The sequence below is a fragment of the Acanthochromis polyacanthus genome, chromosome 3 (genome assembly GCF_021347895.1).
Source record: "Acanthochromis polyacanthus isolate Apoly-LR-REF ecotype Palm Island chromosome 3, KAUST_Apoly_ChrSc, whole genome shotgun sequence".
NCBI lineage: Eukaryota > Metazoa > Chordata > Actinopteri > Pomacentridae > Acanthochromis > Acanthochromis polyacanthus.
Window position 1 is genome coordinate 23614997 of NC_067115.1, and position 17640 is coordinate 23632636.

The 17640-nt window shown below is 41.6% G+C and overlaps 2 protein-coding genes and 1 long non-coding RNA gene across 5 annotated transcripts in view; 1 reads left to right on the forward strand and 2 right to left on the reverse strand.

The window, feature by feature from the left end:
• Positions 1-123: 123 nt before the first annotated feature.
• On the reverse strand, positions 124-8832 carry LOC127533365 (uncharacterized). The gene is made up of 4 exons (XR_007941120.1): positions 8709-8832; positions 8180-8413; positions 2112-2173; positions 124-1541 (listed from the first exon to the last, which is right to left on the reverse strand). It is a non-coding gene; the product is annotated as an uncharacterized LOC127533365 (long non-coding RNA).
• Positions 8755-17019, forward strand: fbxo10 (F-box protein 10). Its single transcript, XM_022214801.2, has 10 exons — positions 8755-9339; positions 11100-11927; positions 12148-12297; positions 12602-12738; positions 13594-13664; positions 13836-13988; positions 14071-14421; positions 14504-14814; positions 14916-15103; positions 15839-17019. The coding sequence occupies exons 1-10, from the start codon at positions 8755-8757 to the stop codon at positions 16017-16019; spliced, it is 2955 nt and encodes a 984-aa protein (XP_022070493.1). The 3' UTR covers positions 16020-17019.
• Positions 16952-17640, reverse strand: part of polr1e (RNA polymerase I subunit E) — a 10933-nt gene continuing 10244 nt past the window's right edge. For all 3 annotated transcript variants that reach the window (XM_051946170.1, XM_051946169.1, XM_051946171.1), the window contains 2 exons: positions 17446-17577; positions 16952-17240 (listed from right to left, as the gene is read on the reverse strand). In XM_051946170.1, the coding sequence (XP_051802130.1) occupies positions 16967-17240; positions 17446-17577 (406 nt within the window). In that variant the 3' untranslated portion in view covers positions 16952-16966. The remainder of the gene's footprint in view (positions 17241-17445; positions 17578-17640) is intronic.

Consider the following 17640-nt stretch of genomic DNA (forward strand, 5'->3'; position numbering starts at 1 on the left):
TCAGCAAAGAAGACCAAGTAGTGGCTGAGCAAGATGAAGTTTAAAGTTTTGGAGTGGCCACCGCAGTCTCCAGACTTGAACCCCATTGAAAACCTGTGGGAAATCCTTTATCACTATCGGGACAAGTCCACTCATATAAAAAATGAAGAGAAGCTGTGGGAAGACTGTAGATGGAAGTTTCGTCTGAGATGGCATTCTGCCTGATAACATTCACTATATGCTCCTGCACACAAAACACCACACACTGATACCAATTACAAACAGCCGAGATAATGAGGATGAAAACAGGAGCTGGGAAAACCAGGAATGAATCATGAGCGTGTCACGAGCTAGTCCTCCTAATGGTTTGTGTTTATTAGCCTTTGTGTAAAGCTGACAGTTATGCCTGAGCATTAGTGTGTCACTTTAGCATAAGCATGTGCGATTTACTTTGCGCACAGTTTCAAACAAGGGTTTAACTGCTGACTGACATGATGATGAATGATATACAACACAAGGAAGCAACAGCCTTCCGAAACGAGACTAATGCAGTCGGCCTCTGAGGGATTTGGATAATGTCAGGGAGTTTTCCGATTTACAAATAGGTGGTTGAAGACTGAACCCCACCACCTACTCACACAACACTTTGAGCTGGGGTATCTGTCTGAGGGTGGGTGACCCTCCAAGTTTATAATCTACCCATTTGTAACAGCATTCCTCTGGTGAAGTGTCAAGCCAGGACATGCTCGTTGGTTTGTCATAACCTACCCGTAAAAGATAACTGTAGATAATATTCATAAACTTTCAAATTTTTATTTTTTTGTTCAGCAATAGTTTTTCTCCAGTTTTATTCTTTAAACAAAAAAATACATTTACACTGACATTAATCTCATTGCCTGTGTTACACACAAAAAGATTTTTTCCACATCACTGCGGTTTTTATGCTGCTTTAAGAGTTGTTAGGTGATGTTGCAAGGCTTAACGACTTCATGACCAAAACAAAGATGTTGAAATATAACAGAATGGAGTAGGGAGGATAAATAGTGGTAGCAGGTTTGGCACGGAAATCCAAGCTCCAGATAATTCACTGCTGATTGAGATCGACTGCAACAATGTGGACTGAATTTTCATGGGAAAGTGATTTTCTGACAAGAATTTAATCCATCCATCCTCTATACACCGCTTTATCCTCACTAGGGGATGCTGGAGCCTATCCCAGCTGACTCGGGCGAAGGCAGGGGACACCCTGGACAGGTCACCAGTCTGTCACAGGGCTACATATACAGACAAACAATCACTCTCACATTCACACCTACGAGCAATTTAGAGTAATCAGCTCACCTCAGCATATTTTTGGACTGTGGGAGAAAACCCACGCATGCACAGGGAGAACATGCAAACTCCATGCAGAAAGATCCCAGGCCAGGATTTGAACCAGTCTACTTGCTGCAAGGCAAAAGTGCTAACCACTGTGCAGCCCAAGAATTTAATCCCCCCAAGTAATTTGTAGATGTTCCAGTTGTTCCTGCTAATTTACCTCTGTGGCAGCTATGGAAGGATCTCTAAAATAGATAAGAAAACAAAATCACTGATGTCCCAATGAGCAAATACGAAGTATGCACCTCATCTAGTTTCTTATACATATTTTTAGTCAACAAAGTTCTTGGAAATGTAAAAAAAAATGACCATTAAATGTGAATTTGTGATCATTATCGGAAGTGTTGATATTTCTTTTTTTTTTTTTTTTTTACATCTCAGTTCCTTGGAATAAGGAGGAGGGAGTACTACTGGGAGAGAAATGATCAAAACAGCAGACTTGCATCACATCTTGCAGCTGCAGAGGGAAGGGCTAAGCTTCGTATAAATGTTTGCAGGCTACTAACTGACAGTTTAGATTGTATCCCTGAGATCTCTGAATTCAGATTTACAGCGGATATGTCTACCATCACTACTGTGGCACTATTGGTTTTGCTGATCATCCATGAAGGTGAGTTTAATCCTGTCAAAAATATTAAATAAATATAGATAATGGCTGAAATATTCTTTGACATTTGTAATTGATGTCTGTGGCCAGCAACAGTGCTGAGGTTTGTGTCACGTGACTTGTTTCTGTCTAGATATTGAAATCTCACCTCTGCAATTTCAGGTATCAGTGTGGGGGGTCCAGCAGGACCTCTGCGATGTGAGTGCCCACCTACGAAGGAAAAAAGGAAGATTGGTCGTTTAATCGCAGAGGTTGAAGTGAGGCCTGCAAGCTCACACTGCACTGAAATAGAGATCATGTAAGCATGAAGGATCAAAGTTGGCTTTCTAATTTGTACACATAAAACACCTAAAGCATGCCTAAGCTGTGTTTTAATTCGTCTGAGGTAATATAAAGTTGTCCACTGTGTCTGATGTCTTGGATCTGATCCTGCAGTGCCACTCTTAAAAAGGATGGACAAAAGATTTGTCTGGACCCTGATGCTCCATGGGTCAAAAAAGTGCTTGCCAATAGACCAGCTGTGTAAGTCTATTTACTATGTTCTACCTGTATATTGACTGTGTTTTTGTGAATTTGTTAACAGATTAACCTGAGAATAAAGTCTTTTAATTTTAATTTCCTGATCAAACTAATTGATAGCAACATGATTGCACACTCTGATTTCTACACGTGGGCATTTTGTCACATTCACTTCAACTGAAAGGCAATCCTGGCAACTTTATGGCAGCAACAGAAGTTTTATTGCCTTTCCACTCTTAGTCACAGCTCGGAGAAAAAGGAGGATGTTTGCTGAAGAAAAGTGAAGTTCTCCTTAACGTTCAGCATTCTAGGAAGCTGGTTAGTCATCAGTTTGCTACAGGCGAGTCCGTAACTTATAGTTTAAAACATTTTATTTCAAGTCATGGTATTAAATTTCAAAGCTGTCATGCTATTTTATTTGAATCCAGAAATTCATACTTTGAATTCTTTTTCTCGTGATCACACAGTGGGCGGATATCATGTCACTAATTTTCTATTCAGCGTGTCTAAGTGAAGTGTGATAGCCTTCACCATGAAATGAATAAATAATGATAATAAATAAACAAAATTCTCTTCTCTGTAGGCAGACAACTTGAAGAACAAACCTTCCCAGATTTGGTTCAAATGGAAAGAAGCACAGATTTTCAGCATCCCCAATGATGAAATGGGAGGATGGGTTGCACTGATGGAGCACAAAGCTTGGCTGTTATATTTCAAAGGTGGCATTTAGATCATCTGTTCCCAAATTGTCTGTTTCCTGAGCAAGAAAGGAAGGCATGGTGACACAAACTTATATTCTGAGCAATATGTTAACCATCATATGTCTACTTACTTAACAGGATGATATTTCTGTAAGAAATGCAAATTATTCTATTTCAAATGTGAAGCATAGTAAATGTAAACGTATGTATACTGTATGTTTTATGCAAAACATTAAGACAATGATTGTGAATAAACTGATTTTACAAACCACAAACGTGCTCATAGTCACTTACTTGAGGTTATTTATACTTCACTTTTTTTCACTGGACACAAGTGAGGAAGGATGATACAGCAGCAAGTCACGAAAAAGGTTTATCCATTATTTCACCAGAACAGTTAGGTCATTCTTTGTGGTTTTGTGGGGAAAAAAGAAATAAGATCACTTTCCAGATATTCCAAAAAAATATCAGCCCCCACGGACGGTATTTTAATCTGTCAGTGGATGTTATATTTTCTGTCTGTATATCCAAAAACACAAGACTCTAAAGTATGAATTTGGTGACATTAGCCACAGTAATGAAAATTTGGATTGAAACAGCAACATGGAATCACAGTATGCTTCATTTCATACAGTCTCTAAGACAGGACATATTCAGGTTCGACACCTCAATATTCTCCCCCAGAGGTCAGACAAGATCTCTGTATTTTGACATTTGAAATTCCACACAGAATAATTCACTAAATTCTGTTTTAAAACAACGCATTCAGGAAGAACAAGTTTCTCTGGGAAAAACACTGTGTCTCAATAAATGTTACTCTGTCTCTTCATATTTTGTATTTTCTTCATGTTAGGGACATGAACTTTGTGTGATTTTCCATCTTTCTGTTAAATACTTGCATTGTCTTAGATTTTGCTGTGTTTTAAAAACACAAATGAACCAATTAACACAAATAAAATAGCAGATGAAGCAGAGTTTTCTTTGTTTGTGTCATTTGGAACCTTTGCTCCTGCCAAGTCAGTGGATGGACATCGCCACCTCTTGGACAAACATATGCACCATCAGGACTGTGTCAGTTTATGTGACTGCAAAATACAACGTGGGCCATAAGTTTCCATACATAGGAATATGTAGAAATGTGTATTTTTTTCATGTTTCAGATACCCTAGAAGATGCATTTGACGCTGTCTTTCGGGGCACTTGTGGGCCATGGTGTATCAGTTGAAGATACGAGACATAAATCATCTCAAGGAAGGTATCACCAATGCCATTACAAGCATAACTTCAGCTGTGCTAATGCAAGTTCATCAACAGTGGAAAATATGTATCAATATGTGCTTTTGAAACAATGGTGATCATATAGAGCAGATTATATAAATAAAAACGATTGTCCAACATAAAGTGTTTATTTTTCCTACGTATGGAAACTTATGGCCCACCCTGTACACTTCTTAAATAGCAGCTGACACTACTGACATTATATTATTTTAGTGCAACATTATTCCAAAATTCAAATGTTTCTCTTCGTATAATTTTCAAGCAAAACATTTGGCTGTTGTGCAACTATAGCCCATGAAGTGATTAGGACAAAAGCCAATAACAACACGACATTGCTGTTCCTGAGCCAACTGCAGAGTGGTACATATGGGAAAGACTGCTCAGGACATGTACAGGTCATCTGTTTTTGTTGAATTCTGCATTTTTAAGAAAAACAAGAAGAGGCTAAAAAATGGTTTTGAAATGAAAAGGAGTGAAACCTTCCAAGAAAATAATCTCAAGGATCAGTTCTCTGTTTTATGTCTGCTTTTCACCCTCATCCAGCAGCAGTTCTCCAGTCATTTCTGGTTCAGCCACTCCCACCTGTCCTTCAGTAACCCTGCTGTTCCCGCAGTTCTTTATCACCTGACTTCTACACGCCCACCTGCACACCTGTGGTCCATTACGTCACCAGCTTAGAAGCATTTAACCAGTCCACTTCCTTTCACTACCTGCCAGACTATATAGTGTTTCAGCCTCCTGCTCTGTCTGCAGGAGTTTGTCTGTCATGAACCCCAGGCTTTTCTGCATTACTAAGGCTGTGACTGACTCTTGCTTGCATTCACTCTCCAAGCAAACGGTTCTGTCTTTGAGTTGTGTGTGTGTGTGTAAAAATGTTTAGTGAGCGAATATACCATAGCTGTGAAAACAAGATCAAAAAGTAAAATGCAGTTCTTCAAATACTTACGCATCTTTGATTTACTTTACTGAAGTATTTTCAAGTATATATTTTTACTCCATTACAATATTTCACAGCTGTAGTCATTTTTCAGATTTTACATTGGAAAAAAAAAACCACAAGTTCAAAATACATTGCAGCAACAATAATCTAAGTCTGTGAAGTGCTTCATATATCTAAGGTGGTAATGGTTTAAAAACTTCTCACATGGTTTCATTTACATGGTGGTTTTAAGACTAAAGGAGTTAAAATAATCCAAATAATCCAATTCTTTACATAAAAGCCTGCAATGTATAGTGTGTACTGTAAGTTCTTCAAATGGCTGAAATGGAGAAGTCAGCTAATATGACTGACATGAATGCGGCATTACAGTGCTTCATTTATATCGCATCACATTTCTTAGATTTGCAACTGAACAGTTTAGAACATGTTCAAAAGCATCAGCGTGTGATTGTTAAAAGGCAGTTTTTTACTCCCGAACTCTCACAGCTTTATAGTTTTGATTGAGCATAAGTAAAAACAATTTAAAAAATTTAAAATTCTGCTGGAGTTTTTCCACTCAGGTTCACTTCTTCAATTTCAAAATTCTCACAAGTGTCTCTTCTATATCATGGGTTCATTTCACGTTAAAGTTGAGGAGCTCTAATGACTGAATCTTTGTTCAGAAGCTTTTTTTTATGACAAAGGGCTACAACAGTTAATTGTCTCATGGCCATTCAGATTTATTCTGTGACCTTTCTTAGGAGCATTAGACTAAGCTAAAAATGCAAAGTAGAAAAAAATAGCCACACCTTCAATAACTGTAAACACTGTTGGCACATCAGTAGTTTCAATCTTGAAATGACAAACAACTTCGGAGTCACAGAGGACATTTCTCTGCAGAGAAAAGCCCTTTTTCTTTTATATTTAAAGCACATTAACAGGTAACGCCATTGTACTTAATATAATTACCGTATGCAGAACTTTTACCTGTGACTGAGTGTTTTTATATTCTTGCACGGTTGCTTTTACCTGAATAAAAGATCTGAATGCTTCTTACATGGCTGCTGTCTGGCCTTGGTCACTTAATCATAATCATGGAACTGGAGATGCACACTCTGTCCTTTTTAAACATTTTCATAGTTTACAATACTTTGTATTGAACGTCTCCATGCCATTGTTACCTTTCTATGACACTGCATGGGCCTAAATTTTTCTCAACTGAAGAAATAGTCATACTGTGTGTGCTGGTTTAAAATGACATCTACATTAAATGTCTGGGGTAAACTTGGATAAGGCATCCTCCTTAAGAACAATGTCCATTTTTTAAACATATATATTTCTTGAGTATCAATATAATAGCAGTAAGTGAACAAAATTAGAAGGTAATTCATCTTAACAGACAACAACTTTGCCGTTATAAAACTGAATGTAAACAAGCTTCAGCAGCAGAGTCAAAGCTTTGTGGCAGAGAAAGATACTGTTAAAAAAATCTGAAATTAAGTCCAGACTAGAATTCACCAGAAAGCATATTCTTTGGTTTGATGACACCAAAATAAAGCTTCTTGGCCAATAGACACGACACAGCTAACACACTATCACCACCGTGAAACATGGTGGTGGCAGCATCATTATGCTTCAGGCTCTGGAAGGCTTGTAAAGGTAAAAGATTAAATAATCCAGCAAAGTTTTGGGAAATCCTTGAGAAAAAACAGATGCAGTCTGCAAGAGAACTGCAACTTGGGAGAAGATTTCCTTTTCAGCAAGTAAATGACCTCAAGAGCATCGCCAAAGTTCAGCAGAAAGGGTTTACAGAAAACAAGGTGAATGTTCTGCAGTGGTCGAGCCAAAATCCACACCACTATCAAGTAGAGCATTTGGGGCTGGACTTTAAAAGTGCTGTTCACTCATGATTTCTGCGCAACCTGACAGAGCTTGTGCAGCTTTGCAACGAAGAATGCAGTAAAACTGTAGCGTCCACATGTGCAGACTTATCCATAGAGCCTTAAAGCTGCAATTGCTGCCAAAGGTGCATCTATTAAATATTCACTTGAATACTTATGCAATCAATTATTTTTACCTTTTATATTTTTAAAAAACTGACATTGCTTTGTAGAAATTTGTTTTGATTTTGATATGAAAGAATCTGTGTTGTTCCTGGATTGAAAACCAATTAAAGGTGAAACTTCCAAGGCTGTGAATGCCTTTAATAGGGGTTCTATTTAAAGATCTGCAAGGCCTCCAGTGTCAATTTCAACATTTAGCCGAAACAGACAGAAAATTAAGTTCCCTTTTTGAGTCGTCTGTTCCTCACACAACCTTAAGTCAGTGACCCAATGTTAATGCATCTATTTAATCAATTAATAAGAAATTATTTAGTCTAAAATGCCAATCGGACATTTTCAGGACCCAAAGTGACCCTCAAACTCATTCTCAGGTTGGAATATCAGTTGAAAACTAAAAGACGAACCTGAGAAATACAGCAAATTGTCACATCTGATGAAGTAAAGTGAGATCAAGTTTGGCAATTTGCTCGATAAATCAGTTAAACTATCCAAAGTGTCCGATCAGGAGTCTTTCTAAATGTTCTTGGGTCCAATTTGGAGCAGACAGTGTTGTTATTACTGATAGAAATGATGTTAATACACCAGCTATGATAAACTAGATCATCCTTAGAGGAGGAAACTTAGACCAAAATGTCTGCATGTGATGGAAGTTTGTCTTCTCCTGTATCACAGCTAACATCAGCCCACCTCCCCACATCTATGGATGCATTAAGGAGCACAGAAGGTAAACGCCCACCTTGGGTAAGCGGAAGATGGAGATCTCTTCTATGGAGGAGTAATACTCTTCGTGGTCTCTTGCCGTAAACTGGAAGCAACCGTCTGAACTCCATTTCGGTGGCACATCTGCAGGCATCATGGACTGTTTTGAACTCTGGAGGCTGTGAGGACGAAGTCTCAGACATGTAGCCGTCCGTAGGTAGCAGCTCCAAACATCCAGCCGACATGTGTTGATTCATCGCAGCATGGAAAACTGGTGAAAGGAAAAGAAAAAAGAAGGTAACGATTTTATCATTTCATGAGCTAACGGTAGAGGGTTGCCAGTAACCAGCGCCGCCTTGCTAGCTAACTGACATTTATCGTAGCAAACTTTTAGCTAAATATTTCAGACCTGACGTGAAATTAACGGTAAGGTAACCGAAATGTGCGTTTTATTCTAACAATTTGTAGCTAGTTGCTGTAAATGCTGGCATAGTTGTTTAACGATAAGCGCAGTTGTGTGTCTTTATTATTGTTGTGCGACGGTTAACGCTAGCTACGTGACTGACTGTCTTTCTCCAGGCTCGGCGCTCCCCAGCCGGCGTCTCCGCTGCCATGGAGGTGGGCAGCCTCCCCGTGGAGCTGTGGAGGGTTATCTTGGCATATCTTCCCCTCCCTGACCTGGGCCGCTGCTGCCAGGTGTGCCGCGCCTGGAGGGAGCTCGTCCTCTCCCTGGATAACACCCGCTGGAGGCAGCTGTGCCTCGGGTGCCCGGAGTGCAGACACCCCAACTGGCCCAGTCAGCCCCACATGGAGCCTCCGTCCTGGAGAGAGGCCCTGAAGCAGCACGCTCTCGCCACCCGTACCTGGACTCAGAATGGGCCGGAGCTGCAGTCCTCTGCCTGCCTCCTCTTTTTCCGGCGTAGAAAAGACCGCAGGGTTTGGCATGTGGGCCCCGGATGCGAGTTTGAGACCCTCCGCGGGGCCCTCGGGGTGGCCGGGCCGTATGACCGTGTGGTTCTCCATCCAGGGGTGTATGAGGAGCAGGCTGAGGTGGCGCTGAAGGTGCCTGTGGAGCTGGTTGGGCTGGGCCGGCTGGGCGAGGTGGCCCTGCTGGTGTGCATGGATCAGCAGTGCCCTACTGCCAGGCTGTGTAATCTGGTGTTCATGCCGCCCTGGTTCTCCACTGTTGTTTACAAGGTGAAGTTACAGCTCGTTATTGTGGTTTCCTAAAACCATTTCCAGGCATAAATACAAAATATTATTAAGGTTGACATACACCACTGTTCAAAAATTTGGGGTCCCTGAGAAAGGTCTTTATTTTTGAAAGGATTGTTTTTTTTCCCAATACAACACTTGCAATCTTTGTCATTCATGCAAGGTTGGACAGTACACCAAATGATGTGTAATATATAATAATGCAATAACAAACAAAAGACTACCTTTTAACCAACTGCAAGCTTATCAGACTGTCCAGATATCTGATTGCCTTGACTATTTGTACTTCCTTAGGTGCTAAAAATTCTGTCCATCTGTGATAATTTAAATCCCACCTCATCAGCTGTAAAATGACAGTATCCTAACTGCTGTGATGGAGCTCAAGACTCAACCTGAGGGTTGCTGTACCAAATGATTTAACTGGAGCTTATGAACTGTGACCATACATGACAGTTCACCTGTCTGAAGTGAGGACAAGTACATTCCCTTAGATCCTGACTGATTATGTATCAATGTTGGGCCTAATTTATATTTATAACCAATTATTTAAAGGGGAACTTTGGTTTTTTTCAACCTGTGGTCTGTTTCCATATGTAATTTCATGCATGTGAGTGATGGAGAAATGAATTTTCAACATAGCTCCAGTATTCAGCCAGTCAGGCAGCGTAGCAGCTCAGCTAGCAGCTTGGCTAGCGAGAAGTATGGGGCAGCTGGCCCCCCCGCGTCAAAGTCCGCCCTAACGTGCTTTTGCCCCACACTGACCGGCTCAGATAGTCTCAATGAGTGTCCCACAACATACGAGAGATGAGAAGTGAACGAAAACTTCCACATTACTTGGCGATTGCTCTTTGTTGTCGTCTGTATCCAAATCTCAGGACGCTAGAAAGCAAATCTCGTTCCGAAATCGCGCAAGAGCTCGCGCCAAAACACTGGTTTTGATGGGGGATCAGGGGAAGAGGCAAGTGACAGAGAACCATCTGGTTTTGGCGTGAGCTCTCGCGCGATTTTGGAACAAGATTTGGTTTCTAGCGTCCTGAGCTTTGCATACAGACCACAACAGAGAGCGATCGCCAGGTAATGTGGAGGTTTTCGTTCACTTCTCATCTCTAGTATGTTGTGGGACACTCATTGAGACTATCTGAGCCGGTCAGTGTGGGGCAAAAGCATGTTAGGGCGGACTTTGACGTGGGGGGCCAGCTGCCCCATACTTTTCGCTAGCCGAGCTGCTAGCTGAGCTGCTAAGCTGCCTGCCTGGCTAAATACTGGAGCTATGTCGAAAATTCATTTCTCCATCACTCACATGTATGAAATGACATATGAAAACAGACCCCAGGTTGAAAAAAACTGAAATTCCCCTTTAAGTCATTGTCACTGACGTCCACATGCACAAATGCACTTTACTGTCTCACTTTGAAGACCCTCTAATGATACCATGCAGACATGTAAATAACTTAGAGGAAAGACTCTTACAAACAACCAGGAGGAAAAACTAAACTTCTGCTCCAGTGTTTGTGTAGATTCATTATTGGTGAATCTCATTTATCATGAAGTTAGACTACCAGAAACGAGCGCATGTATGTAAGGAACGTAAGAGAGCAATGTCTCATTAGAGATTTAAGGTTTAAAGTGGCCTAGTCTGCCCATTCCTATAACCATATTAACCAAATAAGGCCTCACTGTATGTCTTTCTTGCTCAAGCTGTCTGACTCCAATGACTTTATTTTCTCCCTGCTCTTCTCCAGACATCATGGGGCCACGTCCAACTAGACAACTGCAATTTTGAAGGAGCTCAACTGCAAATCCGAGGCCCAGGAACCTGCCAGGCTCGGTTTTGCTCCTTCTCACAGGGCAGCTCTGCTCACTTGCTGGGTGTCGTTCTCAGTTTATTGGACAGCTGCGACTTTTCTGGAAGTGACACAGCTTCAGTGACTGTTGAAGGTCCCCCAGTGTCAGAGAGGAACTGGGCTTGTAAACATTTGGCTGCCCTGGCCAGGACGTTCCCATCATGTGGGATGTCTGGATATAATAGCTCTCTCAAAGGCCCTGAGGCCGGCTCCGCTGGTGGACCTCAACCTCCAGCGGCTAATGTTAAAAAGGAACACGTGAGCATAGAGGACTGGAAGAAAAGGACAGGGGTAGATGCCGTGTGTCAGGGCACAGTGATTGAAGATGGCTGGAGTGACGGTGAACACAGCGAAGGAGAGGGGGAAAATCATGATGGAGAGGGAATCAGCAACACCAAAAAACAATTAACACTGGATTACAAAATCCCATGTGACCATCATGGCCTATCCCATTTCCTCAAGCCTCGGCCAGATGGCTCTCTGTCACTTGCCTCTTCCCCTGATCCCCCATCTGTGGCCCCTGAACCCCTCACCCTTCAGCAGGAATTAGACAGGGACCCAGAGGCTCACATGTTGGCAGTATCTATGCTTGGCTCCATTCTCCGACGCTGTCTTTTCAGGGACGGGAAGGGTGGTGTACATTTGTCTAATTATGGACAAGCTCGTCTGGAGGAGAATGTTTTCCGTGGGCTGAACTACGCGGTCCGCTGCATCCAGAACTCCACAGTAAATGACACCATAATAACTTTGTTTCAAATACATGAAATGTATCAATAAAATGCATCTCAACATGTTTAGAATTTCCACATTTAGTTACTTTTATACACAGCGTACCATGAGAGTAACGTATCAAGTTAAGGAAGTAGCTCAGATCATTAGTAATTTAGCAGCAGTTTCCTATTAAAACAGTTACTTGAGCCCCCTCCTTCTCTCTCACCTGCTTCAGATAGTGATGCTGAGAAACGAAGTCTGCGAGTGCCGTGCGTCAGGTGTGTTTCTGCGCCTCTCAGCTCAGGGCCTCATTGCAGAAAACAACATCCACTCGAATGGGGAGGCGGGGCTGGACATCCGAAAAGGGGCTAACCCCACCATTGTGGTAACTGCTGCGCCATTGTCTGTTTTTAAAGATATAAACAGCACCAACTTTTGACAAAGCAGCTTGTCCCAACAGCGTCTCGTAGCCAGTTACAGTTAAATGAAGTGAAGATGCTGTTTTTAGTGTACAACCAACTACATGCATCCTGCATGTAAACTATTGTGAAACACGATAAATGGTCTATTGCAACTATCATTTGCCTAAAATGTATGTGATATCAGCAGATATATTTCCACATGAACTGGTGTTAGCTGTGTTTTTGCTTCTCTGTTTTTATTCTCTCCTTTTGTCTTTTATTCCACAGTGCAACAGAATACACAGTGGTTTGCGTTCTGGGGTTGTTGTCCTTGGCAATGGAAAAGGTTCAATTCGGAGCAACCAGATCTATAACAACAAGGAAGCGGGGGTTTATATTCTCTTCAGTGGAAATCCTGTGGTGAGGTACGCTGGACTCCACAAACATGAAACATCACGTTTATTCCTTGCTTTTCCCGTTACATGAATGTTACTCAGATTATTCAAACAGACTATGTGGGTTTTCTCACCATTTTAGAGCTTAGCTATTTGCTTTTGTAACACATTATATGAAAGCAGTATTGTTTAGTAGAAAACAAACACCTCGACAAAACACCTTTTTTTCACAACAGATATTTTGATGTCACAGCAGTAATACAGATGTTACTAATAATATTAAAGATGCCTCCATTCTATTAAACTTTGAAGTGCCTCTGCAGTTATTGAATAAACTCCAGACACTCAACCCCATGCACCAGAATTACACATTTAGATTTTTTTTTCTATGAATATGATCCCTATTTGTCTTTGAATGAATTCAAGTCATTCAGTCATATAAGTTTGAACCAGAAACTGATTATACGGAAAGCCCTACCATGCCAGCAGACAAGAATGGTTCCTTAAGTGTGTTATAAGTGAAACCCTAGATAATCCAATCCTTGATATTGAGACTGCCATGTGTACATTACAGTTAGAAGGTGAAAATGCACATTCTAAAAAAAAAAAAAAAAATGCTCTTTTCACTCATGAGGTCTTCTTGTAGATGAAACACTATGTGGATATGTTAAAAGGGTAAATAAAAAAAGATTTTGACTGGAGGGGATGGTTAGAGCAGTGAATATGTGGTAATAGCAGTGTTACACAATGTTGCAAGATGTGATGCTGGGGTTTCAGGTGCACACATACATAAGCAAGCCAAGTCTGGTGTGTTTGCAGAGACAAAGTCAGAGCTTTTTCAGCATTTGCCCCACATATGTAATCTGTCTGCACTGTCTCTCCTAGTGGGAATCACATCTTCCAAGGTCAGGCAGCAGGGATTGCTATAAACGAGAATGGCAGAGGCATGATAACAGGTGTGTATCTAAGTCTGGAATATCTCCTTGTCTAGATTACACATCTGCTTGAAAAAAGGTCCTTTAGTTTCCCCCACTGATGTACCACTTACATAAAGTTACAGCCCCATTTGTGGTTGTGGTCCATTCATATTTTCTACTTACAGTTACATTTGAATTCTATAATTCCAGAGAATGTGATTAGAGAGAACCAATGGGGAGGTGTGGATATCCGCCGAGGAGGCGATCCCATCTTGAGGAACAACTACATCTGTTATGGCTATTCAGACGGCGTGGTGGTGGGAGAGAGAGGGCGCGGACTTATTGAAGGAAACCATGTCTATTGTATGTAATTTCTGGACAAAACGGCTCATCTTTAACAGCTATGGCACAGACATTTCATTCCCCCTTCTTTTGATTGCTTTAGGTAACAAAGGCTGCGGCGTGTGGGTTATGTCATCCAGCCTCCCACAGCTCCTAGGAAACTACATCATCCATAACTGTATGTATGGACTGGCAGTGTTCTGCAGGAAGGACCCGGAGAACATCGAGGCAAGGGAGGGGAACTGGCCTGGACAGGAGGGAATTGGTGGAGATGGAGGCAGTGGGGAGAGAAGGGGCGTCGAAGGAGAAGGAAGGGAAGGTCAAGAGAACTTCAATGAAGAAGGTGAATTGTTTGCTTGGGAAAGCGACCTGGACAGCGAGGATGAGCGCCACTCTGCTCGTCGCTCCATTAGCGTGGCTCTGGTGGAGAGCAACTGCATGAGCTACAATGGAGGTACTAAACTAATCTGTTGTGTCAAGCACAGATCGTCACTCACTCGCTAATGCTCTCTCCATCTTTCTGTCTCTTTCTGTAGCAGTTGGCCTGTATGTGAAGAGCAGTGAGGCCCTTAATGTTTTTGCTAATCTCGTAAACAATAACCGAGGCCTTGGCATCGCTGTGCTGCAGAGCAGTCAGCTGACCCGACTTGTTACAAACTGCATTCTCGAAAACGGTCGAGGTGGTGTTGCGGTGGAGAAAGACTGCAGAGTGGAGCTTCGTGGTAATGGCGTCTATGAAAACAGTGGCCATGGTGTCAGTTTCAGTGGAAATGGGCAGATCGTGGAGAATGATATGGTTGGAAACCGCGGCTATGGGATCCAGGTATCTGGGGGTGCTGATATCAAGGTGAGATGGAATGAAACATGAATACAGGTGGACTTACTTGTTTCGGATGCACTTACTTTTGTACCTTTTGTGTGTGTTTTGTGATATTTTTTTTTCTTTAGGTAGTGCGCAACCGTGTCCAACCAGCACAGAGCTGTGGCATTGCTGTGCTAGGGGCAGTAAAGGGTGTTGTCCATGACAATATCTTGTTCCAGGGTCACCCCGGAAACAAAAAGACACTGCTACATATGGATCCTGCCAATGAGAGCTGTGTGTTGCGCAACAACAGTATTCTAAGGCATAATAACAGGTACGTAAAAAGTAGCAGCCTTTCAGAGACCATCAGTGTCTTTGCTCTCTGCACTTTTACTTCTTTGTCCACATGCTGGTCATAATCATTAGGTGATCAACCTGTAGAATTCTCACACAAAACTGCAGCCCTTCCTGTACTTTAGTGATGGAGATTGCTCTTTGTCAAAGCTCCAGACAATTTTGACAGACAGACCTCTAAATGTCCACCATACACTGTTTGCTTAGCTCCATACAGTACACAGATGCTACCATACTGTATTGCAATAACAGTAAAAAATGTGGTACCTTTCAGTTCATAGTATGTCAAATATAGAATGCCAAAAATATCAGGATGTCTTAACTACACCCACTGGATTTTGCAGTACTTAAGAGAGCATGCTTGCCTGGCCATTCTGACTCACAATTCTCTGCACAGTACTTCACATATTCTGTGGTGACTTGGAGCATAAACAAGCTTTAATTGCTGTAAGAGCACAGATGGGTGATAGTTCACTTCACACTACAGACTGAATCTGTAAAAGTTTGAGGCGGATTATTATGTCAATGCTGTTTATCTCATTATATACAACTGTAGTATTGCTAGAAAATAAAAAGGCAAAGTATGTTATTCTGGCTGTAGCCTGGATCTGCCAGGTAGACAAGTTAGCCACAGCTAACAGACACAGAAAATTAACTTATCAAGGATATTCTATTAATTAAATGCACATACTTTTTGTCTCTTTCCATTTTACAGCTGTACATCGTCTCCACCGTGGGTTTTCGAAAACCCTCCGCCTCGCCCACCGGCCAGCTCCCCTGCTGGCCTCTCCTCGTCCCAGTATCCTTCCCGACTTGGAATTTCCATGACAACCAGGATCAGTGCAACTGTGGAAAGTGGTTGCCACAGCGGTAGCATGTTCTGCTCCATCCTGTGAATAGTGGCAAGCACTTAACCAGTACGAAAACCAATGTCAAGAGGCCTGTACTGGTGTATGCTGTACTAGTGGAGTACAGTTTCAGAGAATACTCTCCAAAACTGATGCTCTCCTGGTTACAACTGTCTTAAGTAGTAGGAGGCTACACAAAAACACTAAAGGGATCAGTATGCAAGGGTGGCATACAGCGTTTTGTAAATCCCTTTTGTAATTTTGTGCTAGTGCACTCAAAAAATGTGGACTGATGAAGTGAAGCTTGAATGCAACACGTTCAAGCGTCATCGTCATCCTACACCTTCGATATCCATTTCACCACTAAAGCTTTACCTTCGATGTTTTCTTTTACTGTAGACTATGTTGGTTTTGTCCGTTTGCTTCTGGGACTCGCTGGTTAGGAAGTGCACATTTATAAATCCTAGCAAGAGTCAAAGATTATAGAGATGCCAGCTACAACCACGGTAAAAGGTACAGCTGTGCCTTGCTTGACTTTTTAAATCAATTATTGTAGCTAGGCAAGGAGCGTTCAGAGTGTGAGGTGTATATGCAAAGAAACAAAGCCAAAATGAAGCTTCTGCCTCTTGCACAGAGCTGTTTCCTGGTGAGTCTGTGTTCTTGTATAATGTCCTCCATGTTGTTTTGAAAATATGACACAGCTCAGCATTTTCACGTCATAATTTAGACCCAGTATAAATTTTATCCCCGACACTGTCAACATGCTGCGCAGTGACACACAACCACGCAGACTCACTCGGTAATAGCCAGTCAGAGAAGGAAAAAGATGTTTAGTGTGCAATATGTGACGTCTACAAACGTGCCTATACGTTTTGAAAGTCTAAGCTAGATGTTCCATCATCTAGAATTTGTTTACAGCTTGTTAGTCCGCTTTTTTGTATAATCAAGTGTAAGCATTCAGTAATGATATCATGTACAACTCAAAGTTTACCACTTTATTTGTCTACAAAATACAATAATAAACAAGTCTTGTTTGTGGTATTTTCAATTCTTGCGGTTCCTTTTTTTACTGTCCGTTTCTTGTCTTGTCTTGTCTTATGGTCTTCAGTGCATTTTTTGCGCTTCCGTCTCTCAGTGAACTGCTCATATTTAACCAGAGGTAGAAGAAGAGAGGCCTGTGTGTGGTTATCTTGCAGTCCGGCTTCATCAGCCTTGGCCCGAGCTGGTCTAATTATGGTCAGTCCCATTGACTTTGCAACTTCAATCATCCTATAGGGAAATATATAAATGAGTTACACTGGTGGAGTTCAATCACCCTTCATACTGACAGTGACTTATAATTGTGTGATCATATCTGTATTTGAAAAGATTGGTACATTTCATAGCTTGAAATGTGTTGAGTTCACACTACAGTGGTCTTGGTACAACTTACTTTAGCACATTGTTCCACATATCTAAGGTCCTGTTTTCTTACCTGGCCTCTGTGATTCTCAGGTCACGGTGAAGTAATGTGAGGTCAGCAGTCATGTGGCCCAAATGCAGCAGCAGAGCCAGGCAGTATGCTGCTATTTTGGCACGCATTGATGCAGACACTGTGTTCTGCAGCCTAAGAGGAAAAGGTACAGTTAAGAGCTAAATTTGTGTGCGTTATATGGAGTGTTTGACGCAA

Coding starts and splice junctions, on each gene's coding strand:
- fbxo10 (XM_022214801.2), top strand. CDS start 8,755: ATGGAGGTGGGCAGCCTCCCCGTGGAGCTGTGGAGGGTTATCTTGGCA. Junction 12,739..13,593: donor AGTGGAAATCCTGTGGTGAG/GTACGCTGGACT, acceptor TGTCTCTCCTAG/TGGGAATCACATCTTCCAAG. Junction 14,815..14,915: donor CTGGGGGTGCTGATATCAAG/GTGAGATGGAAT, acceptor TTTTTTCTTTAG/GTAGTGCGCAACCGTGTCCA.